The sequence below is a fragment of the Phocoena phocoena genome, chromosome X (assembly GCF_963924675.1).
Source record: "Phocoena phocoena chromosome X, mPhoPho1.1, whole genome shotgun sequence".
In the NCBI taxonomy this organism is placed as follows: Eukaryota; Metazoa; Chordata; class Mammalia; order Artiodactyla; family Phocoenidae; genus Phocoena; species Phocoena phocoena.
Window position 1 is genome coordinate 74,187,249 of NC_089240.1, and position 13,067 is coordinate 74,200,315.

General features: G+C 33.3%; 1 protein-coding gene across 3 annotated transcripts in view; it reads left to right on the forward strand.

The window, feature by feature from the left end:
• Nucleotides 1-13,067, forward strand: part of KLHL4 (kelch like family member 4) — a 112,765-nt gene that overhangs the window by 25,557 nt on the left and 74,141 nt on the right. The window contains exon 2 of one of the 3 annotated variants that reach the window (XM_065900489.1): nucleotides 12,204-12,208. The exons of the other annotated variants lie outside the window; for them this stretch is intronic. Coding sequence (XP_065756561.1) covers nucleotides 12,204-12,208 — 5 coding nt within the window. The remainder of the gene's footprint in view (nucleotides 1-12,203; nucleotides 12,209-13,067) is intronic. 3 annotated transcript variants of the gene reach the window in all.

Consider the following 13,067-nt stretch of genomic DNA (forward strand, 5'->3'; position numbering starts at 1 on the left):
CGCTAATAGCCAGCATAATCTTGAGAAAGAAAAATGGAGCTGGAGGAATCAGCCTCCCTGGCTTCAGACTATACCACAAAGCTAGAGTAATCAAGACAGTATGGTACTGGCACAAAAACAGAAATATAGATCAATGGAACAGGATAGAAATCCCAGAGATAAACCCACGCACATATGGTCGCCTTATATTTGATAAAGGAGGCAAGAATATACAGTGGAAAAAAAGACTCTTCAATAAGTGGTTCTGGGAAAACTGGACAGCTACATGTAAAAGTATGAAATTAGAACACTCTCTAACATCATACACAAAAATAAACTCAAAATGGATTAAAGATGTAAATGTAAGGCCAGACACTATCAATCTTTTAGAGGAAAACATAGGCAGAACACTCTATGATATAAATCACAGCAAGATCCTTTTTGACCCACCTCCTAGGGAAATGGAAATAAAAACAAAAATAAACAAATGGGACGTAATGAAACTGAAAAGCTTTTGCACAGCAAAGGAAACCATAAATAAGATGAAAAGACAATCCTCAGAATGGGATTAAATATTTGCAAATGAAGCAACTGACGAAGTATTAATCACCAAAATTTACAAGCAGGTCATGCAGCTCAATATCAAAATAACAAACAACCCAATCCAAAAATGGGCTGAAGACCTAAATAGACATTTCTCCAAAGAAGATATACAGATTTCCAACAAACACATGAAAGAATGCTCAACATCATTAAGCATTAGAGAAATGCACATCAAAACTACAATGAGATATCTCACACCATTCAGAATGGCCATCACGAAAAAATCTATAAACAGTAAATGCTGGAGAGGGTGTGGAGAAAAGGAAACCCTCTTGCACTCTTGGTTGGAATGTAAATTGGTACAGCCACTATGGAGAATAGTATGGAGGTTCCTTAAAAACTACAAACAGAACTACCATGTGACCCAGCAACCTCACTACTGAGCATATACCCTGAGACAACCATAATTCAAAAAGAATCATGTATGAAAATGTTCATTGCAGCTCTATTTACAATAGCCAGGACATGGAAGAAACGTAAGTGTCCATCAACAGATGAATGGATAAAGATGTGGCACATATATACAATGGAATATTACTCAGCCATAAAAAGAAACGAATTTGAGTTTTTTGTAGTGAGGTGATGGACCTAGAGTCTGTCATACAGAGTGAAGAAAGTCAGAAAGAGAAAAACAAATACCATATGCTAACACATATATATGGAATCTAAAAAAAAAAAAATGGTCATGAAGAACCTAGGGGCAAGATGGGAGTAATGACACAAGCCTATGAGAGAATGGATTTGAGGATATGCGGAGGGGGAAGGGTAAGCTGTGACAAAGTGAGAGAGTGGCATGGACATATATACACTACCAAATGTAAAATAGCTAGTGGGAAGGAGCTGCATGGCACAGGGAGATCAGCTCAGTGCTTTTTGACCACCTAGAGGGGTGGGATAATGAGTGTGGGAGGGAGGGAGACACAGGAGGGAAGAGATATGGAAACATATGTATATGTATAACTGATTCACTTTGTTATAAAGCTGAAACTAACACAGCATTGTAAAGCAATTATACTCCAATAAAGATGTTAAAAGTAAAAAATTAAAAAATAATAAATAAATAAATAAAAGAAAAAAAGGAAAACAATGAAATCTGGAAAAACACAATAAATTCTATTGGATGTTTAAAAGAATTAAAACTGAAAAGCAAAATTTAAAAAAAATCAACCTACGGAATGGCAGAAAATGTTTGCAAACCATTTATCTGATAAGAGATTTATATACAAAATATATAAAGAACTAAATAGTAAAATATTATTATTATTAGATTAAAAAATGGGCAGAGGAATTGAATAGACCTTTTTCCAAGAACACTTACAAATGGCCAACAGGTTCATGAGAAGGTTCTCAACATCACTAATCATCAGGGAAATGCAGATCAAAATCACAAGGAGATATCACCTCACACCTGTTGGAATGGCTTTTATTAAAAAATACAAGAAATATCAAGTGTTGGTGAAGATGTTGAGAAAAGGGAACGCTTGTACACTCTTGGTAGGAATGTAAAATGGTGCATGTGCTATAGAGCTCAGTTTCGAGCTTCCTCAAAAAATTAAAAATAGAACTAACATGTGATCTAGCAATTCCACTTCTAGATATATATACTAAGGAAATGAAATCTGTATCTTGAAGACATATCTGCACTCCCATGTTCATAGCAGTGTTAGTCGCATAAGCCAAGGCATGGAAATAACCTAAGTGTCCGTTGAGGGATGAATGAATAAAGAAAATGTGATATGTATATATGTGTGTGTGCATGTGTATACATATACATAGTTGTATACACTGTCTAAATCTATATATGTATATACATAAACATACACAATGGAATATTATACAACAATGAAAAAGAAATAAATCTGCTATTTGAAACAGCAATGAACCTTGAACGTATTGTGCTAAGTGAAATAAGTCAGGCAGGGAACAAAAAATATTGTATGATCTCACTTATATGCAGAATCTAAAAAAGCTAAATTCATAGAAACAGAGAGTGGATTGGTGGTTGCCAGGGGCTGAGGAGTGGTAGAAATGCAGAGATGTTGGTCAAAGCATACAAATTTCCAGTTATAAGATGAATAAGTTCTGGGGAATCTAATGTACAGCATGGTGACTATAGTTAACAATATTGTATTATATACCTAAAAGTTGCTAAGAGAGTAGAACGTAAATGGTCTCATCACAAAAAATAAGTGAAAATTACCTGAGGTGATAGAGGTGGTAACTAACCTTACTGTGGTAATCATTTTGCAATATATGTGATATATGAATATCACGCCATCATGTTGTACACCTTAAACTCTCACAATGTTACATATCAATTATATCTCACTATAGCTGGAGGTAAAGGTGCAAAAAAGAATAAAATATAAAGATATAAGCTAGAACAATGAAGGAAGTTGTACAATGAAGCAAGGTATAACTCTATTATTCAAAAATAGCTAGAGTTGTTGAGTGTAAATTTTTTGAAAAAGGAATAGAGACAGAATAGAAAAGTGGTTGACAGAGGCTGGGGCATGGAGGAAATAGGGAGAGGTTGGTAAAAGCGTACAAACTTTCAACTATAAGATGAATACAGTCTAAGGATCTAATTTAATGTGGTGACTATAGTTGATAACACCATATTGTATAATTGAAATTTGCCAAGATAGTAGAACTTAAATGTTCTCACGAAAAGTTAATTAATCAATTAAATTTGAAGTGATGGTTGTGCTCATCAACTAGATGGGGTGAATCCTTTCACAATGTATAAGTATTTCACATCATCATATGTATACTTTAATATCTTACAATATTATTTATCCATTATACTTCAATAAAGCTGAAAAAAGGAATGGTAAATTTATTTAATGTTTTAGCATACCCTGTATATTTTAGCATTTTAGCATACACCTATCTGTAGTAATCTAATGCAGTATAGCTGAAAGTCCCTACTGTATAACTAAAACACTATTTAAAGGGTGTACTAATTAAGAAGATGACATTTAAAAAGCTTTTCATTTCACCTGAGGATTCAATCAATATCATACTTAAAGGCCAGTTATTATTGTTTTCTCATGAACTACATTTACTGTTTTGTTATTTTAATGAAAATGCGTTGTTAAATATATGAGCTTTCATTTCAAACTGTAGTGTTGAACTAATTGGTATCTACATATTTGGTGAACATTTTACATATATATATATACACACACACACACAGAGAGAGAGAGAGAGAGAGAGAGAGAGAGAGAGAGAGAGTGAGAGAGAGAGAGAAAGACTACATAGGAAATATTTACTTATTTACTCAAGAGGTCCTGAATGTTACTGCCATGCAGTAGATCAATGTTATATATTAACTAGCAGAGGACTACATAAAATTATCACAACTCTAATGATGTCATGACAGATGATAACCATTTCACAAGAACCATGGTTTAGGTTACTTTAGAAATACATCTAAGAAAATAATTTTATAATGGAATAGATTTCCCATAATCAATTATAGTTTATTTTAAATAATATTTTATTTAAAGTAAACTGTTTAAGGTTGTTTATTTTGTTTTTAAAACTCTCTTACCTGGCATGAACTTTTTTTTCTTCTCCTTTATTATTATTAATTTAAAATACAGATACACAGACATTTTATTTCAGTTTCCACTTTTTACCTCAAATATCCAAAACTCCAGCAAGTAACACTATACAATCTCTCTTTTTGCCATCAGGGGTAAAGTGTGAGAGTGATCACCAACCTCATCATAAAGGTTAGCTCTCAGCTGTCATTGTTTCTATGAAAACAAAAGATTCCAGTTACTTTGTAATATCACAGAATTGTAGTAATCTCACTTAAAGGGCAGACTCTGATGATTATCATTGTGGTATATATCACCTTCCGCCCTTATTAATGAATGTTTCTATGTTGAGTCATTGTTTTCTAAATTTTCGTACAAACATTTTAATCCATGAACTTGTTTAGGAAGAAATTTCTCCTTTTCCCTAATGCTGGAGCAAGTGTTTACAATAGCTTATCTTGACTCAGCTTTGTATTTGCTTTTCAGTCCTTCAAATTCAGTTTAATAGAAGTGAAATCCAAGATTTGATGACTATATAATTAGCTCTCACCAGTACACACTTCTTTTTCAGATTCCATTTTCATACCAAATTAGATTCTACCCGTCACCTAAAGCTTTCCCTGACCACTCCAGCCACGATGATCTCTTCCTTTTCTGCACCTACAGAACATAATATATGTATCTTACTTTCTTCAACTGTTCCTCTTCATATCACCTATTTTTCCAGGGTCCTGACTATCTTAGATATTCTCTTCTGGATATACTTCAATTTCAATATACCTCATTTAGAGGATGGTAACTATAATTAGACCTAAACCTGCACATGTAATCTGACCAATGAGTCCGATAAGTCTGCTATCACCTGTACCCTGCCCCCACCTACCCCTGTATCAGGAAACTTCTGTAGTAAAGTATCCAAACAGTGTATTGGCCTATTTTGTCAGGTATATTACACTCTATTGGTTCATAATGTGATGTGGTCAACTAATCCAGTAGGTTTTTTTAACTTTGAGCTGCTAATGGCAAGCCAATTCTCTTCTTTCATATATTTTGGACCTAAACCTAAGGCTTTATATTAATTCCTTTTATATCACATTTTGTTGGTCCTGACATAGCATTCTAGATTATAAATAATTTCAAATGATAATTGTTTCTCCATGCATGGGAGTGCTTTACAGTTTACAGAACAGTGGCACACATTTATTTCATTTGATCTCAACACTGTGAAGAAAGTTGTGATTATTACCCCTTTTAAGTTAATGAGTTAATAACAAACAACAGGTCTGATATTCTCTCTGAATTCTTCTGACTTTAAATCCAATATTCTCTGCCTGAGCCATGCAACCTCTCCAGCTGATGCCAACCACTTTACAAACACACACGCACACAGATTAATTATCCAATCTTATTTTTGTGCATGCCACAAATGTAAATTTATTTATGAATTTATTTAGTTATGTCTTATTCCAAAAAAGAGTTGAAGTAAGTTTACATGTGCACACTGAACTGCATGCACACTTTAAATAGGTGACTTTTATGGTATGTGAATTATAATTCAATACAGATTTTTAGGAAAACCTTATTGCCCGTTTTCTTCTTAAGAAATTGGATCTCTTAATATAATATGTATTTGGAAAACAACTATTAGTTTAGCCATCTCTGCTGTTTTATTTTACATGGAAAACTTTTTAATAACAGCATTTGATTTTTTAAAGCATGATTTGAACTCTTGTTGGCCTTGGATTCTATAGTCTAGATTTATTCATGGACCAATTGTATACTTTCCGTATACATGAGTATTACTAATTCTTAAAAGTCTATACAATAAAATAAGACTTCTAGAATCATTATGGCTTAGGTTATTAGCTGGACCAAAAAGATTTCTCTTTTAAGGAGTTGTTTTAATATATCATAAAAATTCTAATTGTATTCAATGAACTGGATATATACACAAGTAAGAGTTAAGTATTAACTTAACTCTTGATGTTAAGTTAACTTAACTTAACTCTTAAGTTAAGTTAACTTAACTCTTAACCTCCATGATGATAATGAGTTTTTTTAACTTGTGAATTAGGCTCGACTTTAAGAATCAGATTGATCTGTTAGCTATCTGTTGTCACAAAGAGCAGCTTACATTAACTATTTTTTAATTGTATTGCTGCATTTAGAGTACATTCTTCAGTACTTTAATAGATAATATTAAATGACCCCCATCTAACTGCTCAAATCATTCAGTCCCTTGAGGTTGTTAGCTTACCATGTTATTTCCATGAATATGGACACATATTGAGATTCTTTTAGGACTTTACAATATTTAGACCCAAAATATTTTTATGACTTAGTACTCTGGGGTCTCAGCCAAGGATGTACTAAAATTATCAGGTATATTGAAGGATTTTTATTGAGCCCAAATTTTTACAAAACCTGCAGGTGTTTATGCAGTCCATTTCTCTACAGATTATGATTGGTCTCACAGTAAACAAAAATAAAATATCAGTCTTTCAGTCTTCACTACAGAAATTAAATCCAATACTGGTCTTTATAATTTAATCAACAGTAAACACTATTAGTACTTTAGGTACTTATCTTCCCTCCATCAATTAATCAATTCCCATCTTTTCATTAATTGTCTATCTTACATTGCCTTGTTCTATTTTATTCATAACACTACTCACTGTTGAAATTATCTTATTCATTGATAACCTCCCTCACTCCAGAATACAAGTTCTACAAGAGCTGAAATTCTATCTTGCTCACCTAGTTATCCGAGTGCTTGGTACATAGAAGGTGCTCAACGAATATTTGTTGAATTGTACTTTATCAGGGAATTCAATTATTAATTAATTATCTTCCAGTACTTTACATGTTCAATTGAAACCAGTGATATTTGAGAGAGACAATATAAAGTATCAAAATCACCTAAGTACCATTTTGAAAAGGAGGATACCTGGGCTTTGCCCCAAGCATACTGAATCAGAATCTGTGGGAGGCATGCCTCAAGGACCTATATTGTGTAACCTAAAAGTCACCAAGTGATACTGATGTAACAGCTCTACTGAATACATCTGATTGGTGTTTGAGAACCATTGGACTAGGCCACATGCTAACTTTCCATTCATCAGATTTTGTAAATGCTCTCTATTGTGTTAGTTCATCCAAAAGCAACAATCATGAATGTTATGATATGGTAAAACAAACCCAAAATTTGGGTAAACCCAACTTTTCTGAATTTATAATGTAATGCCTTCAGTTTTTACAGAAAGGCATTAAGAGGAAACTTGGCTTGTGAAATATTTCGGTGTCTTTGGGTAACAAAATGTTCATTATTTAATGTCAACAAAAAGGTTTCTTTTTAGCTTTATGTCAAGAAAAAGAAGCCTGTTTCTCCCAATTAACTTGAATGCTTCTGTTTTTCAAAAATTTATATGACAGAACATGGCTTCCTTTTGATTTGGCTTACAACAAACACAGAAAAAACTTTACTGCTCAACTATAATAACTAATTTACACTAGATGCTTGGTAATTTGCTGTTAGTTTCAGTTTTTTGCTTGTTTTGAAAGCTATCTTTTATAATTTACGTCTGATTGCAATGGTTCTTTAGTATATATTTTAATGTTTCTAGGCACCACAATCCTTTCTGGGAAAAGTTGAATATAAATGATAAGTACAGAACTTTTGATGTAGAAATATTAAACTTATATTTTCTCATGTCTCTTTGTAAGTGTACATGTGCCTGTGTATTGGCTCAATGAAAAGCAACAATTTCCTTGTACAGAGAGAGAGATAGCCACCAAACACTTCGCATAGAGCCTTCAATATAGGTACTTATTTTGTTAAATGAGTGACTACATGCGTAAACTAATGATCAAATTGCAATTTATACCTGAGGAGGCAAAGAACAAGCAGACAATTTGTGAATTTTATCTCTGTATGTGCTTTAGTTTCCAATAAGTTTGCATAATATTTTATGCCTTATTTAGAAATGTGTGCCTGTGAAAGCTTTTGCAGAACCTGGGTCTCAGGTATGAAATGCAAAAAGGGTTAATTCAAATACACTTTTGTTTACCAAGAACCACAGATCTTCACTTTAAAACTGTTATCCTTGGAAATAGAAATACAAATTCAACTTACTGCTTAGCTGTTATTTTCTGCTGCAGTTACAGCAAGTGTTTCTTCCTTAGTTCATACATTTACCTGACCCTTCTCCAAGCAAAGTGTAACATTTTCTACAGTATCTTTCATGGAGTTATTTTGGCATATCTGTTTTTGAATTCTAGGAAACATATAGTAGTCAGTGTGGAAAGATAGCTTCATTAAAATAATCAACACATCACACAGACATAAACAAACATAAATCAACAACTCTAATGGGGATAAAGACACTCATAAGAAAATACTTCTATAAAGGTTGATTTACTTGAGAAAATAAATAAAAACCACCAATGTTTTGCAAAGAATGGCTAAGCTGTAGTAAAAAAGTAAAATTAAAGGATGAAGATAAAAAATATATGTGCTGTAAAAAAAACTAAAGAAAACCATATTTCTGAAGCACTTAAGCATTGTTAAAATTAGAAATATTTTTATTACTTTCATGATTTTATTTCATGCAGTGATTTCTTGCCGAAATCAAATCTGTGAACCACCACATTTTTCACAAGACTGAGACCAAATATTTCTCCATAATGTTAAATTATTTGGCCAGTATCAAAATTTATGAAACTATGAAATAGATCAGATTGTCTATTCACTGAATACATAAATTGGAGAATATTTACGACCTGTCACCATGAGTTTTTTGTTTAATATCTTTATAGGAGTATAATTGCTTTACAGTGTTCGGTTAATTTCTGCTGTACAAAAAAGTGAATCAGCTATATGTATACATATATCCCCATATCCCCTCCCTCTTCAGCCTCCCTCCCACCCTCCTTATCTCACCCCTCTAGGTCATCACAAAACCTCAAGCTGATCTCCCTGTGCTATGCAGCTGCTTCCCACTAGGACCCATTTTACATTTGGTAGTGTATACATGTCAATGCTACTCTCTACTTCATCCCAGCTTCTCCTCCCCCACCACCGTGTCCTCAAGTCAATTATCTATGCCTACGTCTTTATTCCTGCCCTGCGACTAGTTTCATCAGTACTGTTGTTTTAGATTCCATATATGTGCATTAGCATACGGTATTTGCTTTTCTCTTTCTGATTTACTTCACTCTGTATGACAGATTCTAGGTCTATCAACCTCATTACAAATAACTCAATTTCATTTCTTTTTATGGCTGAGCAATACTACATTGTATATATGAGTCACATCTTCTTTATCTATTCATCTGTCCAACATTTAGGTTGCTTCTATGTACTGGCTTTTGTAAATATTGCTGCAATGAACATTTTGGTACATGCATACTTTTGAATTATGGTTTTCTCAGGGTATATGCCCAGTAGTGGGATTGCTGGGTTGTATGGTAGTTCTATTTTTAGTTTTTTAAGGAACCTCCATACTGTTCTCCATAGTGGCTGCATTGATTTACATTCCCACCAACAGAGCAGGAGGGTTCGCTTTTCTCCAAACCCCTCCAGCATTTATATTTTCTAGATTTTTTTTGATGATGGCCATCTGACCAGTGTGAGGTGATATCACATTGTGGTTTTCATTTGCATTTCTCTAATGTTTAGTGATGTTGAGCATCTTTTCATGTGTTTGTTGGCCATCTGTATGTCTTCTTTGGAGAAATGTCTATTTAGGTCTTCCGCCCATTTTTAGATTGAGTTGTTTGTTTTTTTGATATTGAGCTGCATGAGCTGCTTGTGTATTTTGGAGATTAATCCTTTGTCTGTTGCTTCGTTTGCAAATATTTTCTCCCATTCTGAAGGTTGTCTTTTCATCTTTATGGTCTCCTTAGCTGTGCAAAAGTCTTAAGTTAAGTTTCATTAGGTCCCATTTGTTTATTTTTGTTTTTATTTCCATTTCTCTAGGAGGTTGGTCCAAAAGGATCTTGCTGTGATTTATGTCATAGAGTGTTCTGCCTATGTTTTCCTCTAAGAGTTTGATAGTGTCTGGCCTTACATTTAGGTCTTTAATCCTTTCTGGGTTTATTTTGTGTATGGTGTTAGGAAGTGTTCGAATTTCATTCTTTTATATGTAGCTGTCCAGTTTTCCCTGCACCACTTATTGAAGAGGCTGTCTTTTCTCCATTGTATATTCTTGCCTCCTTTGTCAAAGATAAGGTGACCATATGTATGTGGGTTTATCTCTGGGCTTTGTATCTTCTTCCCTTGATCTATATTTCTGTCTTTGTGCCAGTACCATACTGCCTTGATTACTGTAGCTTTGTAGTATAGTCTGAAGTCAGGGAGTCTGATTCCTCCAGCTCCATTTTTCTTTCTCAAGATTGCTTTGGCTATTCAGGGTATTTTGTGTTTCCATACAAAGTGTAAAATTATTTTGTTCGAGTTCTGTGAAAAATGTCCATGGTAATTTGATAGGCATTGCATTGAATCTGTAGATTGCTTTGGGTAGTATAGTCATTTTCACAATATTGATTCTTCCAATCCAAGAACATGTTATATCTTTCCATCTGTTTGTATTGTCTTTGATTTCTTTGCTCAGTGTCTTATACTTTTCTGCATACAGGCCTTTTGTCTCCTTAGGTAGGTTTAGTCCTATGTATTTTATTCTTTTTGTTGCAGTGGTAAATGGGAGTGTTCCCTTAATTTCTCTTTCTGATCTTTCATTGTTAGTGCAAAAGATTTCTCTGCATTAATTTTCTATACGGCAACTTTACCAAATGCATTGATTAGCTCTGGCCATTTTCTTGCGCAACCTTTAGGGTTTTCTATGTTTAGTATCATGTCATCTGCAAACAGGTACAGTTTTACTACTTCTTTTCCAGTTTGGATTCCTTTTATTTATTTTTCTTCTCTGATTGCTGTGGCTAAAAATTCCAAAATTATATTGAATAATAGTGGTGAGATTGGACACCCTTGTCTTTTTCCTGATTTTAGAGGAAATGCCTTCAGTTTTTCACCATTGAGAATGACGTTGACTGTGGGTTTGTCATATATGGCCTTTATAATGTTGAGGTAGGTTCCCTCTGTGTGCACTTTCTGGAGAGTTTTTATCATAAATGTGTATTGAATTTTGTCAAAAGCTTTTTCTGCATCTATTAAGATGATCATATGGTTTTTATACTTCAGGTTGTTAATATGGTGTATCACATTGACTGATTTGCATATATTGAAGAATCCTTGAATTCCAGGAATAAACCCCACTTGATCATGGTGTATGATCTTTTTAATGTGCTGTTGAATTCCGTTTGCTAGTATTTGGTTGAGTATTTTTACATCTATGTTCATTAGTGATATTGGCCTGTAATTTTATTTTTGTGACATCTTTGGTTTTGGTATCAGGGTTATTGTGGCTTCATAGAATGAGTTTGGGAGTGTTCCTCCCTCTGCTATATTTTGGAGGAGTTTGAGGAAGATAGGTGTTAGCTCTTCTCTAAATGTTTGATAGATTTCACCTGTGAAGCCTTCTTGTCCTGGGCTTTTGTTTGTTAGATTTTTAATCAAAGTTTATCCTTTGAGTTTTGACTAGTGGTAGGAGAATGTTAATCATTGTGCTTAAATCACCTAAAGAGGGGTTTGAAAGGGCATTTTTTATTGTGTAGCAAGGTAAAAATAGTTTAAAAAGGGATCCTTTACAAATTTAATAAAATTGATGGAGAATAATTTCCTTATTATAAAACTATTAAATGCACAAATAGTTGATTACAGATTTATTCATAAACTACAATTTAACCCCTGAAGCTCACAGAAGTATAATACATGAGAAATAGAATACATTTCCAAGAGAGATTAGTTCTAAAGTTATAAAGTATGTGCCATGAGATTTGATACAAATTAAAAATAAATTACATTGTAAGGTTTTACATGAATTACTAGATAACTTATCCCTAATAATAAGATTATTGAATTGTGATTATGGTACTGCCCTTTTAGAAAACTGTCAATGAATCCCTATTTTCTACTAACTTAAACACAAAATTAGAACATACATATTATCATTATAGACAGTGTGCCACACTCTGCCTTCCCTCACCTGGTTTCCAAAATCCAAAAGGGTATGAAATGGTATCTCGTGGTGTTGGTTAGCATTTCCCTAATTGCTAATGGTGTTTAGCATATTTTCCTGTTTTTGTTGGCCATTTGTATATCTCCATTGGAGAACTCTCTATTCACATCTTTTGCTCATGTATTAGCTGGGTTGTTTGTCTTTTGGTGTTTAGTTGTATATGTTATAGACACAAGTTCTGTATCAGGTTCATGGTTTGAAAATGTTTTTTTCTCATTTTGTGGGTTTTCATTTTACATTTTTGATCATATCCTCTGGAACAGAATATTTTAACTTTGGTGAAGTCCAATGTATTAGTTTATTTTTTTGCCTCTACTTTTGGTGTCATATCTAAGAAACCATTTTGAAATCTGAGGTAATGAAGATATACCCCATTTTTTTTCCAATAGTTTTATAGTTTTAACTCTTACATTAAGATCTTTGATTCATTTTGAGGTTTTTTTTTTAATGTGGTTTGAAGTAAGGGTCCAAATTCATTCTTTTGCATATAGACATCGAGTTTTGTCTGTACCATTTGTTGAAGAGAATATTCTCCCCCCTTTAAATGGTCTTGACACTTTTGTCCAAAATCAATTGACCAAAGATATATGGGTTTATTTTTGAACTCTCAGTTCTATTCTATTGGTCTATAAGTCTTTCCTTATGGGTGTTCCACACTCTCATGATTACTGTAGCTTTGTACTAAGATTTGAAATCAGGATGTATGAGTACTTGAACTTCATTCTTTTACAGGAGTATTTTGGCTATGCAGTGCCCCTTGTTATTACATACTCATTTGAATATCAATTTTGATAGGGATTGC